The 27,235-nt window shown below is 49.8% G+C and overlaps 2 protein-coding genes across 6 annotated transcripts; one reads left to right on the forward strand and one right to left on the reverse strand.

Annotated features, from left to right (window-relative positions):
- Window positions 1-144: 144 nt before the first annotated feature.
- Window positions 145-18,571, forward strand: DNAI4 (dynein axonemal intermediate chain 4). Of its 2 annotated transcripts, XM_078878681.1 has the most exons (18): window positions 1,230-1,273; window positions 2,949-3,026; window positions 3,882-4,092; window positions 5,358-5,560; window positions 6,091-6,197; window positions 6,687-6,843; window positions 7,544-7,683; window positions 8,124-8,294; window positions 8,941-9,156; window positions 9,926-10,173; window positions 11,168-11,254; window positions 11,939-12,093; window positions 12,967-13,121; window positions 13,255-13,388; window positions 13,872-13,970; window positions 14,854-15,080; window positions 16,488-16,635; window positions 18,294-18,571. In XM_078878681.1, the coding sequence occupies exons 1-18, from the start codon at window positions 1,230-1,232 to the stop codon at window positions 18,372-18,374; spliced, it is 2,661 nt and encodes an 886-aa protein (XP_078734807.1). In that variant the 3' UTR covers window positions 18,375-18,571. The 2 variants fall into 2 exon arrangements, with proteins under 2 accessions (XP_078734808.1, XP_078734807.1); XM_078878682.1 differs by lacking the exons at window positions 1,230-1,273; window positions 2,949-3,026 and adding an exon at window positions 145-164.
- LOC144948935 (uncharacterized) lies at window positions 18,565-26,457 on the reverse strand. Of its 4 annotated transcripts, none has more exons than XM_078878686.1 (4): window positions 26,001-26,457; window positions 23,261-23,332; window positions 21,606-22,335; window positions 18,565-20,288 (listed from the first exon to the last, which is right to left on the reverse strand). In XM_078878686.1, exons 3-4 carry the CDS (start codon window positions 22,236-22,238, stop codon window positions 19,941-19,943), a joined length of 981 nt encoding a protein of 326 aa, XP_078734812.1. In that variant the 5' UTR covers window positions 22,239-22,335; window positions 23,261-23,332; window positions 26,001-26,457; the 3' UTR covers window positions 18,565-19,940. The 4 variants fall into 4 exon arrangements, with proteins under 4 accessions (XP_078734812.1, XP_078734810.1, XP_078734811.1 ...); XM_078878684.1 differs by having other exon boundaries at window positions 23,261-23,349; XM_078878685.1 differs by lacking the exon at window positions 23,261-23,332.
- Between the last annotated feature and the right edge of the window lie 778 nt (window positions 26,458-27,235).

Consider the following 27,235-nt stretch of genomic DNA (forward strand, 5'->3'; position numbering starts at 1 on the left):
TATTGCAGCCAAATACTCTAAACGCGTGTTGTCAATTCTAAATATGAAGAAGAAAAAAACCGGAGGACCCGGAGAAAAATCCACGCGACCACGGGGAGAACACGCAAACTCCAAATATCCGGGCGTCAGGGTCGAGATCGAACCCACGATCTCCTGTGTACCAGGTGAGGTAGTGTAGATCTCGCCACTAACACGATGTGTGGAATTTGTTGAGGTTTTGTTTCAAAACGGTGGGTGTGTTTTGAGGCTATACGGGAGGATCTTTTTTTCTGGGACTAGGGATTTGTATCGCCGTGGGATTTTTTTTGACACTTTTTCCGGAGCTCTCAACACAGCAGCCGCAGTGCGAGACTGCAACACGAGGGAGACCCCTAGCGACGGAAAATCACGTGGCTGCTTTTGAATCCCGGTGCTTAGGGCGACTCTTATAGCGAGTGCACTAATCGAGCACCGATCAAGGTGGGACATTTTGAATACACGTCTATGTGATCGAGCAGTAATCGAGCTCAGGTTGAGCGACACTCTGTTCGACTTAACCAACATGGGCACCCCCCCCCCCAAAACCATAACCTGGCCAACATTGACACTTTTGCAATTTGTATTTTTCTACTTTTTAAATCCTTTATATTAAGTTCACTTGCTTGCTTGCTTGCGCGCTTACGACCGTGCACATCTTTCGGTCGTTTTTTTAACCCACTTCCCGTGATCCAATCGAGCTGACATTTTGCACACAGACTCGTTGCGCGTGACAATTTATTTTCATGAAATTTTTTTTCCAAAATTTTCCACTTTTTTGGATTTTTTTGTTTGTTCATATTTAATAAAAAATACCAATGTGATAAAAATGAAACTCTTACTCAAGAAAAACAGAAATGAATAATAAAATAAAACCGATGCCACGCATATAAAGGATGTATAGTGAAAAACTTTGTTTTTACGGGTTAATTTTTTTCGTAACTTGCATACCTTTCCTATACTTTGGACTCTTACTGGACCTCTGTGAGAAAGAGGACGTCCCCCCCCCCGCCGTCGGCCGCGAGCTGGAAACGAACTCGTGTGGGGCCAGGGGTCGCGGCGCGCTAACCGCTGCGCCACCGTTCCACGCGCGATGACGTCACGCACTTGGCGCACCCGCGTCGGCGAAGTCGCTTCAAGCAGCCAATGGGAAGCGGCGTTAATAGGTGGGGGGCTCGGCCAATCAGCGCGGCTCTTGATAAAAACGCGTCGCCATGGTCACGGCGAGAGCGTTGCCTTCAGGCGCTGCGAGTTCACGGTAACCACATTCACTCACTCGCTACACTCACTCGCTACAATCACTAGCTACTCACTAACTAGTTACTCACTAGTTACTCACTAGCTACACTCACTAGTTACTCACTAACTAGTTACTCACTAACTAGTTACTCACTAGTTACTCACTCGCTACACTCACTCGCTACACTCACTAGTTACTCACTAACTAGTTACTCACTAGTTACTCACTAGCTACACTCACTAGTTACTCACTAGCTACAATCACTAGCTACTCAGAGACCTGCACCATCACCTGTAGTGACACAGAGACCTGCACCATCACCTGTAGTGACACTGAGACCTGCACCATCACCTGTAGTGACACAGAGACCTGCACCATCACCTGTAGTGACACAGAGACCTGCACCATCACCTGTAGTGACACAGAGACCTGCACCATCACCTGTAGTGACACAGAGACCTGCACCATCTCCTGTAGTGACACAGAGACCTGCACCATCACCTGTAGTGACACAGAGACCTGCACCATCACCTGTAGTGACACTGAGACCTGCACCATCTCCTGTAGTGACACAGAGACCTGCACCATCACCTGTAGTGACACAGAGACCTGCACCATCACCTGTAGTGACACAGAGACCTGCACCATCTCCTGTGTGTGACACAGAGACCTGCACCATCTCCTGTAGTGACACAGAGACCTGTACCATCTCCTGTAGTGACACAGAGACCTGCACCATCTCCTGTAGTGACACTGAGACCTGCACCATCTCCTGTAGTGACACAGAGACCTGCACCATCTCCTGTAGTGACACAGAGACCTGCACCATCTCCTGTAGTGACACTGAGACCTGCACCATCTCCTGTAGTGACACAGATACCTGCACCATCTCCTGTAGTGACACAGAGACCTGCACCATCACCTGTAGTGACACAGAGACCTGCACCATCTCCTGTAGTGACACAGAGACCTGCACCATCTCCTGTAGTGACACAGAGACTTGCACCATCACCTGTAGTGACACAGAGACCTGCACCATCACCTGTAGTGACACAGAGACCTGCACCATCACCTGTAGTGACACAGAGACCTGCACCATCACCTGTAGTGACACAGAGACCTGCACCATCACCTGTAGTGACACAGAGACCTGCACCATCACCTGTGTGTGTGACACAGAGACCTGCACCATCACCTGTAGTGACACAGAGACCTGCACCATCACCTGTAGTGACACAGAGACCTGCACCATCACCTGTGTGTGTGACACAGAGACCTGCACCATCACCTGTAGTGACACAGAGACCTGCACCATCACCTGTAGTGACACAGAGACCTGCACCATCTCCTGTAGTGACACAGAGACCTGCACCATCACCTGTAGTGACACAGAGACCTGCACCATCTCCTGTAGTGACACAGAGACCTGCACCATCACCTGTAGTGACACAGAGACCTGCACCATCTCCTGTAGTGACACAGAGACCTGCACCATCTCCTGTAGTGACACAGAGACCTGCACCATCACCTGTATGTGTGACACAGAGACCTGCACCATCACCTGTAGTGACACAGAGACCTGCACCATCACCTGTAGTGACACAGAGACTTGCACCATCACCTGTAGTGACACAGAGACCTGTACCATCTCCTGTATGTGTGACACAGACCATCACCTGTGTGTGTGACACAGAGACCTGCACCATCATCTATCTGTAACCATGAAGAAGTTGCCACCAAGTCTGAGCAAGGACTCCAGAGGGAAACAATCGTGAGTCGTCGCCTCCTCCTTTGCAGCCAGTCCGTGGGTGCACACCAGAGGTCGCAACCGGGTACCCGATACCCGTACCCTACCCGATACCCGGCTACCCGTATCCGGCCGGGTACGGGTACCCGTTTGCGACCCTGGTGCGGCTGGGTACGGGTAGGCCGTGAGTCACTGGTGAGTAACCGTTTGTCACTCATTTCGGGTAGGGTATGGGTAGGGAACGGGTACCCGTACCCGGCCTTGGTGCGGCCAGGTACGGGTACTGGTAAGGAATCAAAATCCGTTTGCGACCTCTGGTGCACACAGCGCATGTCTGCACGTGTTTGTGTCTGTGCAAGTGTGTTTTTGTTGTTGTACGGCATGTGTGTGTATGTCCTATGACCCAATTACAGTACTGCACCTGGAATGCACCCAATGTCATCAGATCTCAGAAGCCAAGCAGAGTTGAGCCTGGAGAGTGCTTGGGTGGGTGAATAATACCACATCGTGAAAACAACGGGTGTTTACAGGCTGCTGCGCAGGCTAAATTGTCGGCAGCTCTGTGCTAACCACTGTGCCACTACTCCACCCTTAATCAGTACACAGCTAAACATTCCCCCAGCACAATTTTAAAAGAACTTGCTGAAGCTAGATCACTCAAAGGCACTCCTGCGAAAATCCATTCTTTAACCGTAGCTGCCAGTCATCTCAGTCAACCCGTAAAATCTGGGCCTCCTCCGTGACCTGTCGGCGAGACGTCCACACTTCACACGATAGCCTCATAGCGTACGTAGCCTGGCACAAGCGCTGCAGTGGCATCGCCATCGTGTCTACTATGCGCTATGTGTGTGTGCACTCTGTCTGTGTGTGTGTGCGCAGTGGCTCTACGTTCGTCGGGATGAGCCAGCGCAGGGGAGTGATACTGGGAGCACAGGGCGCCTCTTCGCTGGCCGTCGTCCCCCGGGTGGGCACGCGCAGCGCCACGACGCGCAGCATCCTCACGTCGTCGAGCCGGCGCAGCTTGGGAGCAGGACCCGCGGAGGGCAGAGCAGGGGGAGCCGCGCTGGGAGGACTGCGGCCCTCCATGCTGGTCAGAGCCACAATCAACGGCGGAACACAGGAGACGTTCGGTCACGGCGATCGCACTTCGCCACCAAGAACTCTGGAGCTGAGATCGCCGGTCATGTAGATGGCAAGACCTAGCACGTAGGCTGTTTGCGAGCAATATTATCCATAAGAGGTTTTTTTGGGTTAGATCACATTAATATAAACGTGTCGTTAACCCGCCACCACCAATTCTGGCAAATCGCCTGATGAAGCTGGCTGTAATCACCAGCAAAACATCGCACTCAAATTGTAAATGTTGTGGGTTTACTCTCCAACACACCAGTGTACTGAAGTAGTAACTCTCATTGGCACGTTTTATTTACGTGACAAACCTTACTAATTGGCTGGGTCTAAGAGGACGTCCGGTAGGTACGGGATGGATTGTTGCCATGCAGAATTGCGACAGATGGATTGACCATGGTTGATAATGATGTGAGAGATATGGTCCAAACAGATGGTTTCCGCACACTAGGTTTGCTGAACCTTTCCATAGGCTTTTTATTACTGTAATACACGTGTTAACCCAGGAAAGCCTGGCTTAGTCCCATGACTTTTTCAGCAAGGCCCTAACAAGTTTTTTCACATTACGGGGAGATTATTGTTATCGGTTTGATCTTCCAAGAAGCTCATGGTCCACCCTAAGCCGCATCCGCACAAACCATGGCAGATATGGATACCTGATGCACAAATTGAAAATGCAAAACTCTCCAGTCGTGTGCGACTGGTCATCTAGAACGGACCGTAGTATAACATATAGCCATGCAAGGCCCGATCCATGAATATGAAGGAGACATTACAGCAATACACTCCACTGCTCCTAACGCGGTTATCTGGCTTGATCACCTGAATAAAAAGTTGTAGTTGTTCCTCTGCATCTACATCAGCCATACGAAAGAAGAATAAGATTGCCGTGTATAATTCCCAATTGAGTAATTTTGCCGGTCATATTTCGACTTTGGAAGATGATGCTCGCACACAATGGCCTACCCTTTTTGAATAACAGCACAGGATCTGTAACATCCACTGTGAAACAAACGGCGCGTATTTTTTATGACCAATACACCCACTGTAATGACCAGCCTGCTGGATGCAAACAATGTACCTCTGCAACAAGCGCACCTCCGATTAGCACGGTTGGCTACGTGTCGTGCGAAATAAGTTTAACGTACATACGTGCCAGTGACAAACGCCCTACCACAGGACCACGTGACCACCCCCATACCAATGCTTTGTGTGTGAACCCCGCAGGTGCTGGATGAGAACGGGTGCGACGTGACCCCGCGACCTCTCTTCACCCCAGAGCAGGGCAAGGCGAGCCGTGGAGCCGGCGTAGGGGACGCAGCGGGGGGCCCCTCTGGCGGGGGGGGGGGCTCCGCCACGGACATGCTCTCCTCCTACTCCTTCTACCAGACCGCCGTGCACACCGCCAGCATGGCCGGCCAGTTCACCAGGTGACGCGTCGGGGAAACTGCAGCACGCGCGGAGGCAGCTGTGCGGCAAGGCAGAGGCACACCAGGCCACACAGAGCCACGGAGCCTCTTTTGCTCAATTGAGCCATGAGCTGGCACTCGTCTCCATCCGCAGTGATGGAACTGACACGTTCCCATGGAGGGGGGGCCCGTTCTCTCCTTATTAGGACTCATCAGTGCAGTATAGCCATCATTGCCTACTGCTGCCACTGGTGCCTGAGGCACGTATGTTGCCCTGCTGCGTAAATTACGGATGCCACAGTCTCGGTTCTTTTGATATTTTTGCCATCACAAGGCTGAATGCATGTCACCTTCACATGCAAAGCATGCTGGGGTTCCTGCTATATTTTCGCTCCAGGACACCTTGTGTTTAATCGCTTGTTTCCAGTCTCCATGCATCTTTGTGTTTGTTTTCGCAGCACACACGTAGCTGTATACCAGGACGCGCGCGAAGAACATGAAGCCTGCACAACGCGTGTGCTTTTTTTTTTGTCTGCGCTCCTTGTGCACAGATCCACTTTTGGCAGCAGCCTCTCGGTCTCTGCCCACTCCAGTCTGGATTCCCTGACAGATGAGATCGCAGAGCCAAGCGTCCAGAATGACTACAGCAGCTTAGCAGGTAGCCAAGCGCACACGGGCACTTATCTCAGAGGCACGTCGTGACTCGACCCGCGACCAAAGTTCACGCCACACCTCGGCGATTAAAAAATATCGGGGTCGGGATTCGTTTTAAGAATCAATTATTGCGTCCCATTTGTTTTATGTCTTATTTTTCCATATAGTTTATTTTAGTTACAGTCTAATTTTTATTAAATTTTTATACATAATCAACTCACACACACAATTAGGTGTATAATTGCTCAAAATATCGTAAATTGTGCTCGACAATCGATTGTTATTGATGCATCGATGTGTCGTTAAACGTGTCATGTTTTACTTGAACAGGATAAACCAATGAGAACATGACCCCGTGGTGGCACACGCAAACATTCGTAACACTTTTTTTTACGCGCACGTACTGTCTTCTACGACGCATACACATTTACTTGAATACGCTTCTCTGTTTGGCTCATTTCTGCTCGAATGTCAATCTGAATTCTCGTCTCAGAGGTGCAGAATCGGGAAGAAGAGGACCCAGAGGTGCTGGGAGAGGCAGAGCTGAACCGCACCGTCACCCTGTGGCTGTCTGAAACCCCGACAATGGAGATCATGGACATGACCTCAGTGTCTGTGTCCACACAAGACAGCCAGGCAGAGGCTATCAGGTGATTAACTAACAAAACTAAACTTTATATTTTACGTGGTAAGGCCCACTCCGCTGTGTAGCTCTTTTTCAGAAGCGACCTGGCCACAAATGATAGCTCAACGAAGTCAGAATCAGAATAGATGTCCAAAAATACGAGATGAGTGCAAAGCTTAGGAAATTATCACGTGGAAATTTATAGCAGCCAAATACTCTAAGCGCATGTTTCGAAATGTGGAAGGAAAAACCAGAGAACCCGGAGAAAAATCCACGCGACCACGGGGAGAACGTGCAAACTCGACCTGCATACCAGGCGAGGTAGTTAACATCTCGTCATCAGAACTCAAATCGACCAGTTGTCAAACGAGCATTGGGCAATGCACTTAGCTTGTTATGAAGGCCTGAAGCCAGAAATGCCACCCTCCCATAAATCAAGAGTCATTGTTGAATTTCTACAAGACACGAGAGCAATTTATAAACTTTGGAAGAATGATAGGCCGACTCATTTATATTCCTGGAGTAAATAGGCAATCTCACGCTCAGCCTGGTGTTCACAGATCACCACCCTCGCAGATGTAGACGATGCCTATCCAGGTGGACCTGGCTAGGAGCGACGGGTCGTGGCACCTGGAGGAACATTTGAAACGGCCCCATTGATGGCTCATCAACGACTACTGCATAACAACGTCTTGGTGCGCCGTGTTGTGTGTGTGGAATGTCAGGCAGCGTAACCAGACGTACAAGCAGCTGTGCTCAAGCCGCGCGGGGAACGAGCGCTACATGGAGCGCGGCGCGCAGACACTCAACCTGCAGCGGAAGAGCAAAGAAGTGCAGTGTGACAGGATCGTGACCGCCGATGCAGGTGTCAACTGGGTGCCACATGGTGGCTAGGAGATGTTAACTACCTCGCCTGGTATGCAGGAGGGTGTGGGTTCGATCCCGAACCTGACGCCTGCTGTGTATTTGGAGTTTGCGTGTCTCTCTCTCTCATCATCATAGTGATGTCATCAGGATAGAGGGCATAACGATGACTTTACATACTCATGTAAGATATCCCATAAAACGCATCCTTGGTACGTGATTTAATAATTCGTCATACAAACAAGAATGTTTTAAACATCTGTAAAAAAGCTGAATTAATCCATTTCTATAAAATTTGGTAATTATTGTTGAACAGCAATATCATTTAAAATTAACATTCACCTTTCGTTGTAGCACAAAGTCAGGTCACAGGCTTTTTGATCACCCCCTCGCGACTACCGTATAATAAATGACACACCCGTACGCTTTTGCCCACTTCAGGTATTTTTGCCAGCACGTGGGACATGCATGACACGTTAAGCGAATTGGAGGCCTCCAAAACAGCAACCGGTAAAGCAGAGAGCCCAGGCCAGCCCAGCTCGTCAACAAGTCTCGCAGCAAGCCAGCGCTTCGCACCAGGCACCGAGATCACTGCAAGCTCCATGGGCACAGGTGAGTAGCTGCATTCATGTATATAATGCTCTTTGAATGTATATATTCTATGTATGTTGAGCTTCTTTCGCACTGTACGTAGCCAACCGTGCTAATCGGAGGTGCGAAGGAAGCACGACAAACTAAACACGAAACATATTAGGGACGTGCTGGCAGCTTCTTCAAGCACATGCAAACTGAAGAAGCTCCCAGCACGTGGAGCGAAACGTCAGACGTCGCACCAAACAACACACGGTACAACCCCCAACCGGATCAGGCGGCTCCTAAAGTGGTATTTGTGCGACCGCCCACCATGTGAGCTGCGTGTGTGTGTGCGATATTGTGGCGATTAGCGATATGGTGGCGGTTAGCGCGCTGCGCTAGGAACCCAGCGACCCAAGTTTGATTCCCGCTCACGGCCAACACCAGTGACGATTTCTGAACTGGGCCTGGGCCTCCCCAAGGTCGACTCGGCCTCAATTGAGTACCTGGTGCGGCGCGTAAACATTGCCACGAGCGAGAGAAAGTCTGCTGGGGGTGATGCTGGCCACCAACCCGCTCGTGTGCCTTGCCGGCCTTCATAGGCGCTCGCTAACAGCAACTTTCCCCAACAGCCCGATAAACGCTACACGGGGGGGGCGGGGGATCTTTCTCTTTTTGTTTGTAGACAGCAAGCGCAGCCTCTCCTCCAGCACTGCCCAGGGCACCGAGAGTGCCCCGGGCTTGGTGCCGCTCCTGGCCGAGCCGAGCGGTGCTCCTCCGTCGGACGCTGTCCTGGGCTCCCCGTCTTTCCAACGGGACCTGGCCACCATGGAGCGCGTGCTCGTCGCAAACCTCTATCAGCCCCAGATGGCTGCCTATCGCCAGCTGCCTGTGCTGCCAGGTGGGTGCTGGAGAGACAGGATCGGTATCGCAATGTTTAGTCTTTGCTGGAGGAATCCGATTGAGCTGCAAAGCCCTTTTTTTCACAGATGTACTAGTCGGGGCAGGTCAGAACATTTCAACAACAGACAATATAAAAAAAAAAACACGATAGGAGTGCAAAGTGTAGGAAAAGTAAACAAATTAACTAAAAAATTCATCTTACCAGGTAAGACCCACTGAGCTATTAGCTTCTATTTCAGAAGCGGCCTGGCCATGAGGGCCAGTCAGAGCAACCGGACGTAACTTCGTCGTCGTCTTCTCTCACCAACGACGGGTTCACGCTCATCTCTCATCGCCCGGATGCACAGCCTGCATTCTTAGCTACAAATGCGGCATTCTATTTTGTGTTGCATTTTCTTTTTTTCTTGTTATTGGCTCAAGTCACACGATCCCCGATTGCGAATATTATGATGTTGCTTTCATATTGCTGCTGCTGCAATGAGTCGGTTGAGCTATCATTTGTGGCCAGATTGCTTCTGAAAAACAAGTTAATGCCTCAGTAGGCTTTGCCTGGTAGGATGGGGATGGTTTCGTGTTGTATTTGTATGTTTTTGGGTGATTTGTTTACCTTTATACTTTGCACTACCATCGTGTTTTTGTACTGTTTGTTGTTGTAACGTTCTTATCCGCCCCTACTGGACATCCGTGAAAAAAAATCTTCATATCTCATCGGTTTCCTCCGGTATAAATATTATAATTCTGATTCTGGTTTGTTATGTGCTGTGCAGATCCTGATGGGGTTACGGAAGACGAAGAGGGAGCTCCAGAGGAAGCGAAGGCAATTGAGGGGCAAGAGAGGAGGCCCCGGGGAAACGTGGGGATGGAAGTCGGCCCGAAGACGCTGCACGGAAGCAGCGCGCAGATTCCCGCGGTGGTGCATGGGGGGGGCCCCTTCCTGCAGCGACTCTGGGCCTTCTCATGCGGCTTGACCAAGGGCCGAAACGTCAGCTGCCTGGCCTGGAACCGGCTCAACCCGGTGAGGTTCACACATTGGGGTGCGCACGCACGAACAACCCGATGCACTGTGGTGGTAACTGTTGTCCTTCCCACGCGCCTCCGATTAGCACGGTTGGCTACGTATGGCGCGAAATAAGTTGAACATACATACATACAACCGCACTATCGGAAGGGGAGGAATGCCCTTGCGAATAGACTGGAGAATGAATGGCAACGCCTCATGGCAGAGGATCAATTTGACAAACTGGAAGCCAAATTGGCACATTTGCCAAATAGATGTCACCATATTCTCCGGATTATCAGACGCTCTCGAAAGTAAGTCGCACCCCAAACCTCGAGCCGATGTCAAGCTATACAATCTGGTCACACGTACATACACAAGTCGCCGCTGGTCGGATCATTGGGGGGGGGGGGGGTTGGGTACTGATGCCCCACGTCAGTGACGTGAACACTAAACCATTGCCCCCGAAAACTGTGATCATCTTAACGAATGAAAAATAAAGAATGTGAATGAAGGCCATTTTAACTCTGGCTTCTAAACAATCAGAAGCTACACGACCAGTCGGGCTAATTAAAGATGGCTTACTCGTACGCGGCTGTGTGCTCTTTTGCATGGTGTGTGCTCTTTTGCATGGTGTGTGCTCTTTTGCATAGTGTGTGCTCTTTTGCATGGTGTGTGGTCTTTTGCATGGTGTGTGCTGTTTTGCATGGTGTGTGCTCTTTTGCATGGTGTGTGGTCTTTTGCATGGTGTGTGCTGTCTTGCGTGGTGTGTGCTGTTTTGCATGGTGTGTGGTCTTTTGCATGGTGTGTGCTGTTTTGCATGGTGTGTGCTCTTTTGCATGGTGTGTGCTCTTTTGCATGGTGTGTGCTCTTTTGCATGGTGCGTGCTCTTTTGCATGGTGCGTGCTCTTTTGCATGGTGTGTGCTCTTTTGCATGGTGTGTGCTCTTTTGCATGGTGCGTGCTCTTTTGCATGGTGTGTGCTCTTTTGCATGGTGCGTGTACACATTTAGGACCTGCTGGCCGTGGGCTATGGGGAGTTTGGGATCCGAGACCAGAAGGAGGGACTGGCCTGTGGCTGGTCACTCAAGAATCCCACGGTGAGGCTTCCGACCCCTTCACGTACTTTGAAACCAGCCTTCACGGTTTATTACGAAGTGTTGTAAGTAATTGGGGTTTTAAAACGATGGACAAGCGTCTGTTTCAGAGCCTGAGAGTGTCTTTGTAAATGTCTATGTTGAACTTCTTTTGCACCGTACGTAGCCAACCGTGCTAATCGAAGGTGCGGGGGAAGGACAACAAACTAAACACAAAAAAGTGCTTCTAAAGAAACGAGTTTTCAAAAGTGTAATGTAATAACTCTACATTTCAGTCCATTATCCTTTGCACATTCTGGATCAATATTTTCTGGTCGAATTTATTTTAGCAGACAAACTCTTAAATTGGAATTATTTACCGGAATATATTGAATAACTTAGTAAACAAGGCAATCAAGTTGGCCTCAAGATCAATATGAGTGAAACAAAAGTCGCGCGAAACAATTCTACTCAACGAAGTTCAGTTTTTCAAAAGCACTCCGACCTAATCTCGTTCACCTAACTTAATTACTTTGACCACAATCCACCTTCAATATTGGCCCTAGGTATACCCCCTCTGTAATGTTTTACAGCGGCATATGACTATAGCAGTCAGCATTACTTTATTGACCGAGACTGCTTCACTCCCAATGACTCGTCTCATGTTTGCACACACTGAACGTGCCCCGTCGCTTCTCCCCGTGCCAGTGGCCGGACAGAGTGTTTCACATGGAGTCGGGAGTGACCTGCATCGATTTCTCCGCGGCAAACGCAAACCTGCTGGCAGTGGGGACGCTGGATGGAACAGTCGCCGTTCACAACACCCGGGGAGGGGCTGAGGACGTTCCCTCTCTCACCAGCAGGTCAGAGCTTCACGTCATTCGTCTCGTCCAGGAAAGCTTCACTGAGTCTCAAGCCACTCATTAAAGAGGGGGGGGTCCTGCATTGGGATGTTTGGCTAATTCCGTGTTGTTAAGGCATTGCTCTGCATGCGGGAGTGAGACGGAGTGAGCCAGAGAAAAAACTCGAGCGTACGAGGGGATTGCACTCTTAAGTGGCACGCAGATCGTTTCAAGAACCCAATTTGCTGCACTGCTGTCTTTTGGCCACCTTGCAGTCGGGCAGATTTGGGCATTTAACAAATCTGCGACCCACCAACACTTGCTTCCAAACCACAGAGATGTGCCACAATGCCCGGTTGCTTAGCGTGGCCTTAAAGTGCACAGAGCTTGGCACCAGTGGCGGATGGCGGTCGTTGTTGTTTGATGCTTATGCCTCAGCATAATTTCAGTTATTCTTTCCTAAAAACTGTAACAGTGGAATAGGACTGTGGATGTCATTATTGTTGTTTTGAATTCTGCACGTAAGAAGCAATTGTTTTTCATTCATACATACGCAGTGGTGGAGTGGTGGGGCAGTGGTTGACGCACTGAATTTTTAACCCGGCGACCCGACTCGCATTCGCTGCCACGGCTAACTAGTCCTCCGCCTTTACCAGCCCTTACTGACCATTGTGGTGAAGTACGGTCAAACACACCCCCAGAACTGTACGTATGTGTGATGAACTTTTTTCGCACCATACGTAGCCAACCGCGCTAATCGGACACGCCATGGGGAGGTTAACATATCTCCACCGTGGCAATACTGAGGGAGCAAGACACAAACTATGAACAAAAGAAACGTTGCTTGATTCCAAGAGGCTGAACTTACGTGTGCGTTTGGATGCCGTCTCTCAGCGAGTCGGGCAAACACATGGGTGCAGTGTGGCAGGTGCAGTGGGTGAGGTTCGAGCAGGGAGGAGGTGGGGAGGACCGTGGGGAGACCCTCACATCCATCTCAGCTGACGGTCGTGTCACCCGCTGGGCCGTCCGCAAAGGCCTTGACTGCCAGGGTGAGACGCACACACACACACAGCAGTATCGTGTGGCGTGTGTGCGCGTGGAATTATCGCTATTAGTTGAGCTGCGGTCTTTTCAGTTGTGTTGTAATGCGCAGTTAAACCTAATGTCCAACACACGCGTCAGATCTGATGAGGCTGAAGCGGACTGGGGAAGGCCGGACTCGACGAACTGCGGGCGTTGAGGGGCAGAGGGAACGTAAGAATGAGGCGCTCATTTGGAGACTGGCTTGTGGAACCTGCGTCGACTTCCATCCTCAGGTACGCATGCCTAATTGAATCCAGTTCGATAACTAAACTATTAAACTATTATTATTTTTTACCACGTAAGGCCCACTGAATGTGGAAATTTATTACTCTAAACGCGTGATGTTGATTCTAAATGTGGAGGGAAAAACCAGCGGACCCGGAGAAAAATCCACGTGACCATGGGGAGAAATACACGCAAACTCCAAACATACAGGCATCAGGGTTGGGATCCAACCCGCGACCTCTTGTATACGAGGCGAGGTAGTTAACATCCAGTGGTCATCATCACCACTGAGGCCACCACGCCTCACCATCACTCTCTTCCTCATGCCAGTTGTGCAACCGGATATTTCGTTGAAGAACCCTATTGTTGACGAATCCAAGCAAAGCAACCGAGTGGCTTGCACATTGCAGCGTCTGTGTGTGCGCTTGTACACGTGCTCACCTGCGCACGTTCATCTCTGCGTGTGCTCGCGCTCATATGTGCACGTGCAGGACAGCAACATGTACCTGGCCGGCACGGAGGAGGGCTTCATCCACAGGTGCTCGTGCTCCTACAGCGAGCAGCACCTGCACAGCTACTCCGCTCACCAGGTGAGGCATACGTCCCCACAATCCCACACGCAGAGGGCTGCGCACGGCCGTCATTTGCCGTGTCTGCTGCGGTCTATCAAGTTCCATTGCTCTTCTCTCGTTGCACATTTCAACTTTTTTTTTACCCGCGCGAAATATTCATTGGCGTACGATGTAAAGCGCTTCAAGATATTTTCTCTATTGCGCACGATAAACAAAATATCTTAATTTTAGTTTCGTGAAAAAGTTATTGTCAGTGAAATCATGGTGCAAATTTTGCTATCTGACATCATATTTTACTGTGGGACATCACAATGGTTATTGTCCTCTGTGATCATCTAACCCAAACAATGTATGTTTGGGTTAGCTTATGTTATCCCAAGCTTTTTTTTTACGTTACTTTTGAGATTTTTCCGCATTCACTTTTTTTACATTGAAAACGCGGATCCGAAGTCGACCTACGCGACAGACGCCGTTAAATTTCCACATCTTCCCCGTGAAGTCACGACCGTTTCCGAGGGTCGGCCCCGCTGGGAGTGGGTGGAGCCCGCCGTTGGCAAAGTGGGCCATACGGCGCATAAAATAACGAGCCGAAAATTACTCGGGCAGAGCTTTCAGATTTTCGTGGGAATTTGCGATTTACAAGTGTACGTTCAGGTCTCAACTGCCCTGTATTATCACACAGTTGTTGTCTCAACAGGTTTTTTTCCCCGGGTGTAATAAAGTAAACCTGTCAACCTAAAAATAACCATTTGCCATATTAGACGCGGCTTAAAAACGTCCATTGATGGAGACAAACATGTACGTATGTATGTATGTTGAACTTCGTTCGCACCGTACGTAGCCAACCGTGCTAACCGGAGGTGCGGTTGGCTAAATCGCCGTGCGACGTCCGTGTGCGCAGGGCCCAGTCTACCGCGTGCTGTGGTCTCCCTTCGAGCCGGAAGTCTTCCTGAGCTGCTCCTCCGATTGGAGCGTGCGGCTGTGGAGGGTGGACCTCACGTCCCCCGTGCTCACCCTGCAGTGTGGCAGTCAGGCCGTGCTGGACGTCGCCTGGTCCCCCCATAGCCCCACACTCCTGGCTGCGCTCACCGCAGAGGCTCTGCATGTGTGGGACCTGTCCAGCAGCACGTACGTCGGGCTGCGTGCACACCGCAGTGGCCGAGATGTTAACTACCTCGCCTGGTGTACGGGTCGTGGTGCGATCCCGAGGCCTGTGTATTTGGAGTTTGCAAGTCTCTCTCCGCGTGGTTGCGTGGATTTTTCTCCACGTCCTCCGGTTTTTCCCTCCACATTTAGAAAACATGCATTTAGAGTATTTGGCTGCTGTGAATTTCCACATGATAAGCCACTTCCTTGAGATATGAATTGTGGTGAGGTATGAATTGTGGTGAAACATAGCTACATAGCTCAGTGGGACTTAAACCTGGTAAAATACCAAAAGGTTAGGTTGAGTTTTTATATCAAAAAAAAATGTATATTTCCTAATAAAATGACCATTGGGGCAGTGGTCATGTTCTGTTTACAATGCTGATCCAGTGGTGTAAATTCCACATTGCAATGGTTGGGGTGAGTCTATCCAAAGGACACCACCACTGCTGACTTCCACACAAAGTGCTGCTCATTGTATCGATCCCAGAGGGATCACGTGCAGAGTTAACCACCAACATTAACATTGGAATTATCGACCTTCCCATTGCGTGCCGCTCGCTCTACCGCTGACCTACCTGGCCAGATATTTAATTGCACTTAAATGTAAAGGAATATTGTAAATGTGGCTGAGCCTGTTTGTGCTATAAGTACATTTCCCTATACAACAGGTAATATATCGCAATATTAACCTGTTTGAATGTTTGGACATATAAACGTTAAGCACTGGCAGCCAATCTGACTGGACATCTGTGAAAAAAGAGCTTTATAGCCCATCGGATTCCTCCGGTATAAATAAAGATGCTGATTCAATCAAGTTTGGGGTGAGGCAAAGCGAGCGGAGTAAAGGGGTCTGACATTTTTTACGTCACAATCACGTGATGATTTAAACAATCGTCCTTTATCATGTGACTCCACGTGGCCCTAATGCTTAGTTCGATGCGCTGGTGTGGACACGTTTCACGTGATGCAAGACACGAGAGCAGAACACAAAAATACATTGTGAAGCCGCTCTTGGGCTGAATCTGCATTGGAAGTCCAAGTGTTGGCGAGAGTGCATGACTACAGTTTGCAACAGGCGTGCCGCGGCATTTCGGGATTATAAGAGAACCTGACCGTTCGAAAGCTGGGACGGGCGAACTGTCCATGCTGTTCAGTGGCCGATCGACCCTCGCCTCTCCATTGGCCGCTGCTGCACAGTACGGCAGCAGACAGCCGTCAGTGTCCATCCCCCGGCCTTCTCAACTCCCGAAGATTGAGCAAGCTCGACAAAGTGCGAGGGCCGTGGAATGAACAAAAAATGTTGAGCGAGCGCTGCTATTGCAACAGCAATGCCGTTGCGATTGTGGAAGCACGCCGGCTCTGTTGCCGCTGGGTGTGCGCGTGCAGGCTGGACCCCGTGCTGGTGAGCCCAGGTCGGCGTGGGGTGCACACGACGCGCGTGGCGTTCTCCCGCGCGCCCGGCCACTGCCTGCTGGTTGGGGACAGCGACGGGCATGTGACGCTCTATCAGCTCAAGGGGCTTCTGCAAACCAAGGTGCGCTCGCCACGGCCGGGTGAAGTTTCATCGTGTCCTGGGCCTGTTTTAATTCTGAGGGCCCCTCTCCTGTATATGTTCACTCCCTTCCCTGGACTATATTGACCCAACCCTTGCCCAATGCCAAACACTCCATTATTGTTTGGATGCGATATACGTATTGGAAAGTTAAATCAAAGTAAAAAAAACACCTAAATATTTTAATTTCAGAAAATAATGATGCTATCGCTTTCATGATCACATTAGCTATCACAGCTGTGGCCAATACACCACTCGGATCCATTCTGGTGGATCTTAACGCACATGCACGATCCACCAGCGAGGTGTAACCCGAAAAGTACGGTTGCAAGGCATCGCGTCGATTAGGTTCACAGAACAGCATCTGATGACTTTAGCCAATTTCAGCAGCAGGCCATGATGCCAAGGAGTGTGATAGGCAGCAGCGGAGAGGTCAGTCGTTGCTGTGCCAGTTTTCTGTTGACGCTAGAAACTAACTGCTATGAGGGTGGTAGCAGCTATGGCCGGTTCGGGATTCTGGCTCGTTCGGGAGGCAGTTAGGGGTCGATAATTGGGGGAAAGTCTAGAAAGCAAAGGCACGATCCATCAGCTTGGAGGTGGGCTACAAGAGGGATAGCCATGACCAACAATTACCCCGATGGATTTAACCCTGTACGGTAATATACTCTACATACATAGGCATACCAAGTACTCGCGCCATATATTGCTAGAAGTTATGCTGTTTTAATGTATGGATTCTTGGGGACTTTTTTGGCCATCAGCCATCACGAAAATTTCCGTCTGCTTATGATAGCGTACGTACCGATGTATCCTGAGATCCACCCATGAATCGCGATCCACGTATTGGCCACCACTGACTTGTGTTACAGAATTGTCAACTGGTATAAAGCAGAAGATGTTTTGTGGACCACTCAAAACCCAGGGCCCTGAACTGCAGCCCCTGCTGCCCCTGGTGATTGTATATGTACAATCTTTTTCACTTCATTCATAAAATTCAAGATTTAAAAAACGGGCAGTGCCACCTGTTCCCGAGTTCGGGGCTTCCCGACTCCAGGGCGGTGCGGCGCGACCCTGAGAGATGTTGACGGATGCTGAGAAACGCACTGCGTCGCCCTCTATCCTGACCGTACATGTCTCAGCATCTTAAGGCGTGAAAATATTTTTTAGCCAAGGGGGGGTAGGACACCAGTTGGGATGGTTTGACATATAAAGGACGTAGATTTATTTGTCCCACTCGGGTCAAAATATACATGTCTCAACAGCTGCAAACAACTTTCAATTTGTAATTAATACCTTTTCAAAGGAGAAGTTTTTAATCAGTAAAGACATGTCCATAATACAGGTTAACTCTCCAATGAGTGACACTTTTTCATAATACATTAATTTTCTATGTATTATACAGTTTTTCAGTTCAAAAAATGTTTTTTGGTGTGACATCAAACGTGCAGTGTGAAAATGTGTGGCCGTGTGTGTCTATGTGGTTTCACTTCACGTGGCCTCAACGTGCACATAGCCTGGTACAAGCACCGTGGTGACGTCACCGCCACTTAGTGGCGAATGGTGGTTGTTGTTGTTGTGTTCTTTGTTTTTACGCATGTCTCTGGTTCTGTGTCTGTGGATGTCCTTGTCTGTGAGTGCAGAAGGTGGCACTGTCGGATGTCATCAGTACCATATTGACCTCCCAGAACGAGCAAACAGCAGCGATGGGGGAAACGTCTTGAACCAACGGGACTGCATCGTACCTCATGGCGTTATGCCCTGTTCCACTTTGGCTGGGGCCTAGACTTTGACTAAACATTGACAGAAATTATTTACAATGCATAGTCTTCTGAAAAAAATATGAACGTGTTGTGTTTGAATCCTAGAGTCAGCGTCTATGCCACACGTGCCATGTCAAGTTACCTATTTACAACTTTTACTCAGCCTACTTTGTCAAATCCCGTCCATGTTGACTTTACTGGACTTCACCCAAGCTCGACTACCAAAGTCTACATCCCACCTGACGCAGCAGATCCATGAGAAACACCCTCAGGACGTAACTGGAAGCCATAACTGGCCCTGTGCGCGTGTTGGACAATGTTCCTTTATCTCGTCTGGTTGTGAAAGCGTGCCCATGTCCCAGTCGCCAACAGTGGGGGGGCAATGGCCAAGAGGTGCCAAGTTCCCACCACCGTCTCAACAACAAGAAGTGCATCTCACCCGTCGGGTTTGACGCTGCCAGCTGAGAGTAGCAACTGGAGATCGAGTTTCATCATCTCACTCGGGACAAAACCAAACATGCGCTTATCCTCATCTCTGCATGCATCATTTCTTGAATGCATCATTTCTTGAATGCATCATTGCTGCCGCGTTAAATAGAATGGGCTAATGGAGGTTAAGGGGAGGCAGAGTGTGGAACAAGTCGTAAGGGGAATGATGGGAAAAGTGGCACGCTTGGGTTTCCTGTTCACTGTTTTTCTGAAATAAAGAGGTTGACATTTTAAAAATGGCTTGGAAAATTGACTAAACAGGTAAGAAATGCATTGGTGGATGTTTGAGTATAGTGCGACAATGGCTTTTGCTACACTGCCACCTGCTGCTGACAAGGTAGCCCAACAGCCCATAGCACGCCTATGTGTGGTGGTGGTCGTCTACCCAAGATCCAGGCTGAGCCTGCTTCACTTGCGAGATGGGGCACATTCCGATCTAAATACCCAACTCTATAGACCACAATCCACTGCGGTACACCATCACACGAAAACCCTATCAAACCATACCCACACCATAATGCACACCACCTCACACCATTGTACAACACCACACCAACATAACACGACAACACAATGCCATACTACCACAACGGGGCAGTTTCACAACATTTGTGAGCTCCGCCAACACTCATTTCAGATTATGAGAACAATAAGTCTCGTTAAAATTCAACATTTTATTTTACCAACCTGTCCACATAACACAACTAGAACCTTTCGATTTAAAGCTTTCGTGACTGCAGGGATTCATCTTCTTGGTTCTTTCGGTAAAGTCACGTAGAATGGAAATAAAAAAATAAAACAAAATAATTCTCACGACGTTTCGGCCACAACGCAAGCAGCCGTCCTCAGGTGTAGAACAGGTCTGTCGAGAAGACAGAGTCTGAATGACACGCCCCAGGCTTGGAGCGACTATTTAAGCTGGCATAATTTTGTCAAGACGCTCTTCGCCCCTCCATCCCAGAAGAAAAAACAACTATAACCGCTTACGATCTGCGACCGAGGACCTGTCTTCACGTCAACGTCCGCTCATTTACAATGCTACCAATGAGTAATCTTCATGCAGTCATCGACCCTGGGAGCCTGCAGGTTGAGAAAGTGCCGTCGAAGCAACTCCAGGGACGCCAGATCTCGACCGCGCGCCTGTCGCTCCCTCTGCAGCTCTTCGCGCGTCCGCCCCAGTTCGGCCTGCAACTCCGCCAGCGCCGACTTGTAGCGTAGCTCCATCTTCCCGTGCAGCTCGGCCTCCTTCAGCAAAAACTCCTGCGACGCTTTTTGCAGCTCCGATTTCATTTCCTGTTTCCGCGCCCTCAGCTGCTGCTGCTGCAGCCGCGCCGCGTGAAGGTCCCTGCGGCACTGCGACGCCTGGCTCTGCGCTGCACTCACACCCTTCACAAACAACCAGCGCTGCACTCACAAGGTTCACAAACAACCAGCGCTGCACTCACAACCTTCACAAACAACCTGCGCTGCACTCACAACCTTCACAAACAACCTGCGCTGCACTCACAACCTTCACACACAACCAGCGCTGCACTCACAACCTTCACAATCAACATGCGCTGCAATCACAACCTTCACAAACAAACAACCTTGCGTTACAGTTGTGAGCAGATTAACGCAAAAATTCCATAAGCATCAACGTTTGCAAACCAACCTATGTTGATGCTTTGAGATACTCACCTTTACGAAGTATGTTTTATATTCCGATTCGCACGGTTGGCTACGTACGGCGCGAAAGACGTTCAACATACTTATATATTATATTATTTTCCCATGTTTAATCTTACTTCAGTATACAGAGACTCTTCTACTTACAAACCAGTTATGTTCCAGAGGTCTGTTTGTAAGTCGATTTGTTCGTAAGTCCAACTTTACTCCTGTCGATTCCCAACATGTTGCACGGCGTGTACACTAAAGACGGGGAATGGGTTTACACGTTGTATCATCTCCTGTAGATGCCGCTTGGAGGTTGAACTTACGAATCTCGGTCCGAACAGGCAACTGGACATACGGACAGGTTTGTTCGTATCTCTGAAAGTTCGTAAGTCGAATGTTTATAAGTAGAGGAGTCCCTGTATACCACAATGTTAATTACGTGTGGGAAATAGTGCTCAGCAAAGCACCACTGAGTCTCAAGACTTTTTTCTGGAGCGTGTCGCTTTGCAATCTTTTTACCAATACCACAAGACAGCACCCAGAGAAAACCCACAAATACAAAAGTGTCACACACTCAACACCACCGTATTCTGACCGCTGAAGGTCTTAAAATTCAAGTACTAACCAGGTTCAACTCTGCTTAGCCTCTGAGATCTGATGAGATCAGGTACATTTAGTGTGATTTGGTAATAGGCAGAATTTCAATACTTTTTACGGAAAGGAAATGCATGCAAAGCCCTTTGTCAATCCGCTGGATAGATGAGGCCCTGTTCACGCCATGGGGTCCGTGGGGGTTATTTGACCATACTTCGCCAGACTGGTCAACGAGAGTTTCTGAAGGCGAGGAGCGTGGACGTGGGATCCAGCACGTAGCCCCGCCATGAGTCCTTGGCACAGTCCAGACTCAAGCCGCTTAGCTTCTTAGATGTGACAAAATCGGGCGCATTATGGGCAATCCAGTCATAAATCATACTTAGACCATTCAGTACTATCAAGACACATCAGGCGAGGAGAGAGCAATGATTAGATGATGGCGCTTTCTCTCACCTCCTGCAGGGCTCCAAGTGACTTCTGCAGCTTGTGCACTTCACACTCGAGCTGCCGGCAGTGCATCGCCCGCCTGTCCGCCTCCTGCCGGGCGGCCAACCCCGTCCTCACGCTCTCGCTCAGATCCTTCTCCAGGCGCTCGCAGCGAGCCCTCAGCTCACCCCTGTCCGCTTCCGACACGGTCAATACAGACTTCAGCCTGCGAAGCTGCGCGTCTTTCTCTTCGGCGTTGCGTCTGAAGACGGCCACATCTTCCTTGCTCCACAAGCACCTCGGCTCCGTCGTCAGCTCCTCCACATCCATGTCGCCCGCGCCGTCCACGCGCCGCTCCGACTCGCGAGGGGACCCCGCGAGGTCGTCTCGCGCGGCGTATTTCTCGGGGTACTCGCGAACCATGCTGCTGGCGATGTGCTTCAGCCGGGCTTCACGCGCAGCCTCCACCTGTTCTCCGAACACGGCACCGTAAATGTCCTTCAGGCGCCGGGCTCGACTCTGGCGAGCCTGTTCCCCCGCCGCCAACGAAGGTGATGGCTCGTCGCTGCCGAGAAGGTCGTCTGAAGTGCAGGCATACCTGGCGGGGAACAAGTCCTCTACCCAGTGGTTCAGGCGGCGTCTCCCGGTGTGAGGATTCATGGTCACCGCACGTGATTTGAAGAGCGGTTGGGAAAGACGAATGGGACCTTTTATCTATCGGCTCTTTCAGCTAAACTTGACAGTGGTCACACCATCCCTTAAAAGGCAAAAACACAACATTTCATGCTGTTTAAAAAAATTATCTCAGCACGTTTCATATTAAAACTTGCAGCAACACCAGACGTCTGGCAAGCAACACACTCTGGACTGGGTTTCGTCTCATTCGGGGCACATCGGCAGGGAGAGGCTTTACTTAAAGACGGTGGTCACCGCATCGCACGGCGCTTTCAGATGCGCTTCTGCGGCCGTCTGGAACGCTCTTCCTTCCGACATTAGGAAGCCACCGGTGCTATGCAACTTTTAATTCATCTTGATTGACAAACTCATTTCTTCAAACTACTTTTTGTGTTTTGTTTGTTGTCCTTCCCCCGCACCTCCGATTATTGCGGATGGCTACGTACGGTGCAAAAGAAGTTCAACATACATACAGTCGATCATCGATAATTATAATCCGACGGCTTCGAGGGAGGTGGAGGCGCTGGATTTTCAAAACCGCCGGATAATCAAGAATCATCATTATTTAAAATTGCTTATTTTTGCACATTATTGCATGATGTTATGTTTGTAGGTGTTGTCATATGTCTGTTTAGTGCATTACATTTGTTTACTATATGAGGTTGGCATAAATAAATCTACTTTAAAGGTTAGCGTATTTACTGTACTGTACTGACCACTCCAATCTCGAAAGCCGCGTGGGTTGACGCATGCAAGTGCAGTATTTTAATTAAGTTGTATGTAGTGTATAAGGTGCCGTATATAACACATTTGACACTGAAATCAAGCGTAGCTACCTCGTTTTTTATCATGCTAACGGCGCCGATCTCCTGACCTGGTTGCAGCCCTTTGGAGCGGTTTCGCCGGATCGGCTCGGGACCGCCGGATAACGCTGGAAGCAGCAGCCCGGATAATCGATTATGAACGGCACTTACACAACACTGCAGGACAGTGCATTGCGCTTGTACCGTTCGTCTTTTGGCGTTGTTCTCTGCTCTGACACCGGCGGCGAGACGAGGCCCTCAAGCAGGCTTCTGGCTCTGGTGGAGACCAATCACTTTAAAAGACAACGCGTAATTATACAGTCCCTCCAGAAAAACGCGGAGTTTTTTGGTGATTGTTGCAGGCAAAATCGTTGATTATGCGGCACGTTTTCTTAAAAAATGCGATGGAATATGCGGGATATTTATGCAATTTTATGCGATTAAATTGCGGGAACTTGCAAAAATTGCGGGAACTTGCAAAAACTGCGGGAACTTGCAAAAACTGCGGTTTGATGAAAAAGAGAAAAAAAGTGATTCACTAGGCTACTACTTTAATGTAAAGAGTCATTTCTTATTACTTCCTATGATAAGCAAGCATACTACATCACAGAAAGTGCTGGGAATATTTAAGTTCTCATCTTGTTTTATTTCAGACCTTAACAAACAGATGGCTCAAACTTACAAAACATTGAGTCGAACAAGTTCTGTAGCTTTACAAAATGAATATGCTACAACTTCTGTAAAAATGAATAAATAAAATATTAAAAAATAAAATGTGTGCTTCCTGTTTTACAGAGGTAGCTATACAAAACAGACATCTTCTGTTAAAATAAGTGTTTTCAGTGCACAGTAACGTAAGCAATACAGTAACAGTACAGTCTTACAGTAATGTAAATTTACATACTACTAACAAAAAAGTGCAATCTTACAACTGCTTTGCGCGGTCTTTTGCGCTTATGTTTGTTGGCAAATGAGAAAGATTTGCGGGCTTCATCATGGTTTCATTGGCATCGCGGGGTTTGCAGCTTTTCAATGATGTCGCGTAATGAGTGACGTCACTTCATAACGTTCCCATGGCAACAGGGGAAATGGCTGCACTTGTGTGAAGTAAACGCAACATTTTTCAACTTTCTGCTAAGATATATGTGACTTTTTGCAACGAAAATGCGGGGATTATGAAATCATGCAAGCCCGCATATTTTGCGCGCGGAAATCTGCAATTTATGCGGCGAAAGTGCGGCGTATTTGAAAAAACGCGCCCCCCGCATAAATATGCGGACTTTGGCTGATTTTGCGTGGAATCATGCGATCGCATAATCGCGTTTTTCTGGAGGGACTGATTATATATTAATAAGAGCAAGTTTTTGTTTTCATGTTCACCACAAGTAGCACATGTGGCGAGTGCGAACTTGATTCTTTGCAGATCTCTCGCCTACTTCAGCAGTTTTTTATGAACACATTCCTGCGGAGGGAGCTGGTAGGAACGTTGGGTTGCTCCGTCAATGGCCAGGGTCAACGGCGGCGTGGTGTATTCCGCAAATATGCCCGACTGTGAGGGCGGGCACAAGCCGGCGTGAGTAGGTTAAACGTTGAGTTTTATAAGGGCACCACGGGGTGACCAGCCCCTCCCCACCCACTGTGAACATAACATCACTTTCCATTCATTCACTCACCCACCACACTCACCACTCACCCCACCACACTCACCACTCACTCCACCACACTCACCACTCACCCCACCGCACTCACCACTCACCCCACCACACTGACCACTCACTCCACCACACTCACCACTCACCGCACCACACTCACCACTCACTCCACCACTCACTCCATCACACTCTCCACCACACTCTCCACTCACTCCACCACACTCACCACTCACCCCACCACACTCTCCACTCACCCACCACACTCTCCACTCACCCCACCACACTCTCCACTCACCCCACCACACTATCCACTCACTCCACCACACTCACCACTCAGCCCACCAAACACTCACCACTCACCCCACCACACTCTCCACTCACCCCACCACACTATCCACTCACTCCACCACACTCACCACTCATCCCACCAAACACTCACCACTCACCCCACCACACTGACCACTCACCCCACCACACACGCTCCACTCACCCCACCACACTCACCACTCACCCCACCATACACGCCCCACTCACTCCACCACACTCACCACTCACTCCACCACACTCACCACTCACTCCACCACACTCACCACTCACTCCACCACACTCTCCACACCACACTCACCCCACCACACTCACCACTCACTCCACACACTCTCACCACTCACCCCACCACGCTCACCACTCACCCCACCACACCCACCACTCACCCCACCACTCACTCCATCACACTCTCCACCACACTCTCCACTCACTCCACCACACTCACCACTCACCCCACCACACTCTCCACTCACCCACCACACTCTCCACTCACCCCACCACACTCACCACTCACCCCACCACACTCTCCACTCACCCCACCACGGTCACCACTCACTCCACCACACTCACCACTCACTCCGCCACACTCACCACTCACCCCACCACACTCTCCACTCACCCACCACACTCTCCACTCACCCCACCACACTCACCACTCACCCCACCACACTCTCCACTCACCCCACCACGGTCACCACTCACTCCACCACATTCACCACTCACTCCGCCACACTCATCACTCACCCCACCACACTCTCCACTCACCCCACCACACTCACCACTCACCCTACCACACTCTCCACTCACTCCACCACGGTCACCACTCACTCCACCACACTCTCCACTCACCCCACCACGGTCACCACTCACCCCACCACACTCACCACTCACCCCACCACACTCACCACTCACCCCACCACACACTCACCACTCACCCCACCAAACACTCACCACTCCTCTCTGCTCACCTCCACAGCGCGACTCTGCAGACCGAGTGAAGTTGGGTCAGCAGAACTTCACTCTCGACCAGACTGGGTTCACTTTGCCTGTGCTGGACTTCCTATGCCCGGACTGGACTTCCTATGCCCGGACTGGATTCACTGTTTTAAGTTGGCGGACTGAACTCACTTTCACTCTGCCCGGACTGGATTCTCCCTTTGACCAGACTGGACTCACTATGCCAGGACTGGGTTCGCTGTGCCCGGACTGGATTCACTTGCCCGGACTGGATTCTCCCTTTGACCAGACTGGATTCACTATGTCCGGACTGGATTCACTGTTGCCCGGACTGGATTCCCTGTTGCCCGGACTGGATTCGCTGTTGCCCGGACTGGATTCTCCCTTTGACCAGACTGGACTCACTATGCCCGGACTGGATTCCCTGTGCCCGGACTGGATTCCCTGTTGCCCGGACTGGACTCACTGTGCCCGGACCGTGTGGTTTTGCCGGGCAACGCGCTGACGCTTGCGTCGTCACGTAACCCATAGCAATCGCTGCATCGATTCCTCGACTCTAAAGTCAGCGCGATTTCCCCGTCGATTCCTGCTGTGATGAGAATCGACCAATCGCCGGAGAGATTCTACGCGCGTGGAGATTTGGCGATTCGACCGTCGCGATTTCATTAGGCGACTCCGACTCCCCTTGTTCAGATTGTGGCACCGTTTGGGGCCGTCCATAAATGACATCACGCACCTGGGGGGGGGGGGGGTGGTCAGACATTTGTGACGAGGGGGGGGGTTTAGAAATGTGACGTCACATCAAAATGCGCAACTTTAAATAAATATAGACAACACGTTCTACTTAATTAAATATACTTTTTAATAAATGTTTTCTCCTACAACATCAGAGTGCAGCGCCACATTAAATACGCACTACAATGACAATAGTTTAAAGCGATTTGAAGCATGTGTTTTATATATAAAAAAATTTTGGGGGGGCAGAGCTTTGTGACGTCATATTTTAGGGGGGGGGTCTGACTTTTTGTGACGCCGTGTGACTAGGGGGGGGGGGTAAAAAATCGTCCAAAATCGCGTGACGTCATTTATGGACGGCCCCTTAGCCCAAAAATTAGTCTCGTATATAATTTCATTATTGCATTGATTGGTTTAACACGTAGGTTTTCGCGACCAATATCCACATTAAAGTCCTGTCTAAAGGGCTTAACTTTGCTGTTACCCCACGTGCAATCCCTGTCGATGAGAT

The sequence above is a fragment of the Lampetra fluviatilis genome, chromosome 51 (assembly GCF_964198595.1).
Source record: "Lampetra fluviatilis chromosome 51, kcLamFluv1.1, whole genome shotgun sequence".
Lineage (NCBI taxonomy): Eukaryota > Metazoa > Chordata > Hyperoartia > Petromyzontiformes > Petromyzontidae > Lampetra > Lampetra fluviatilis.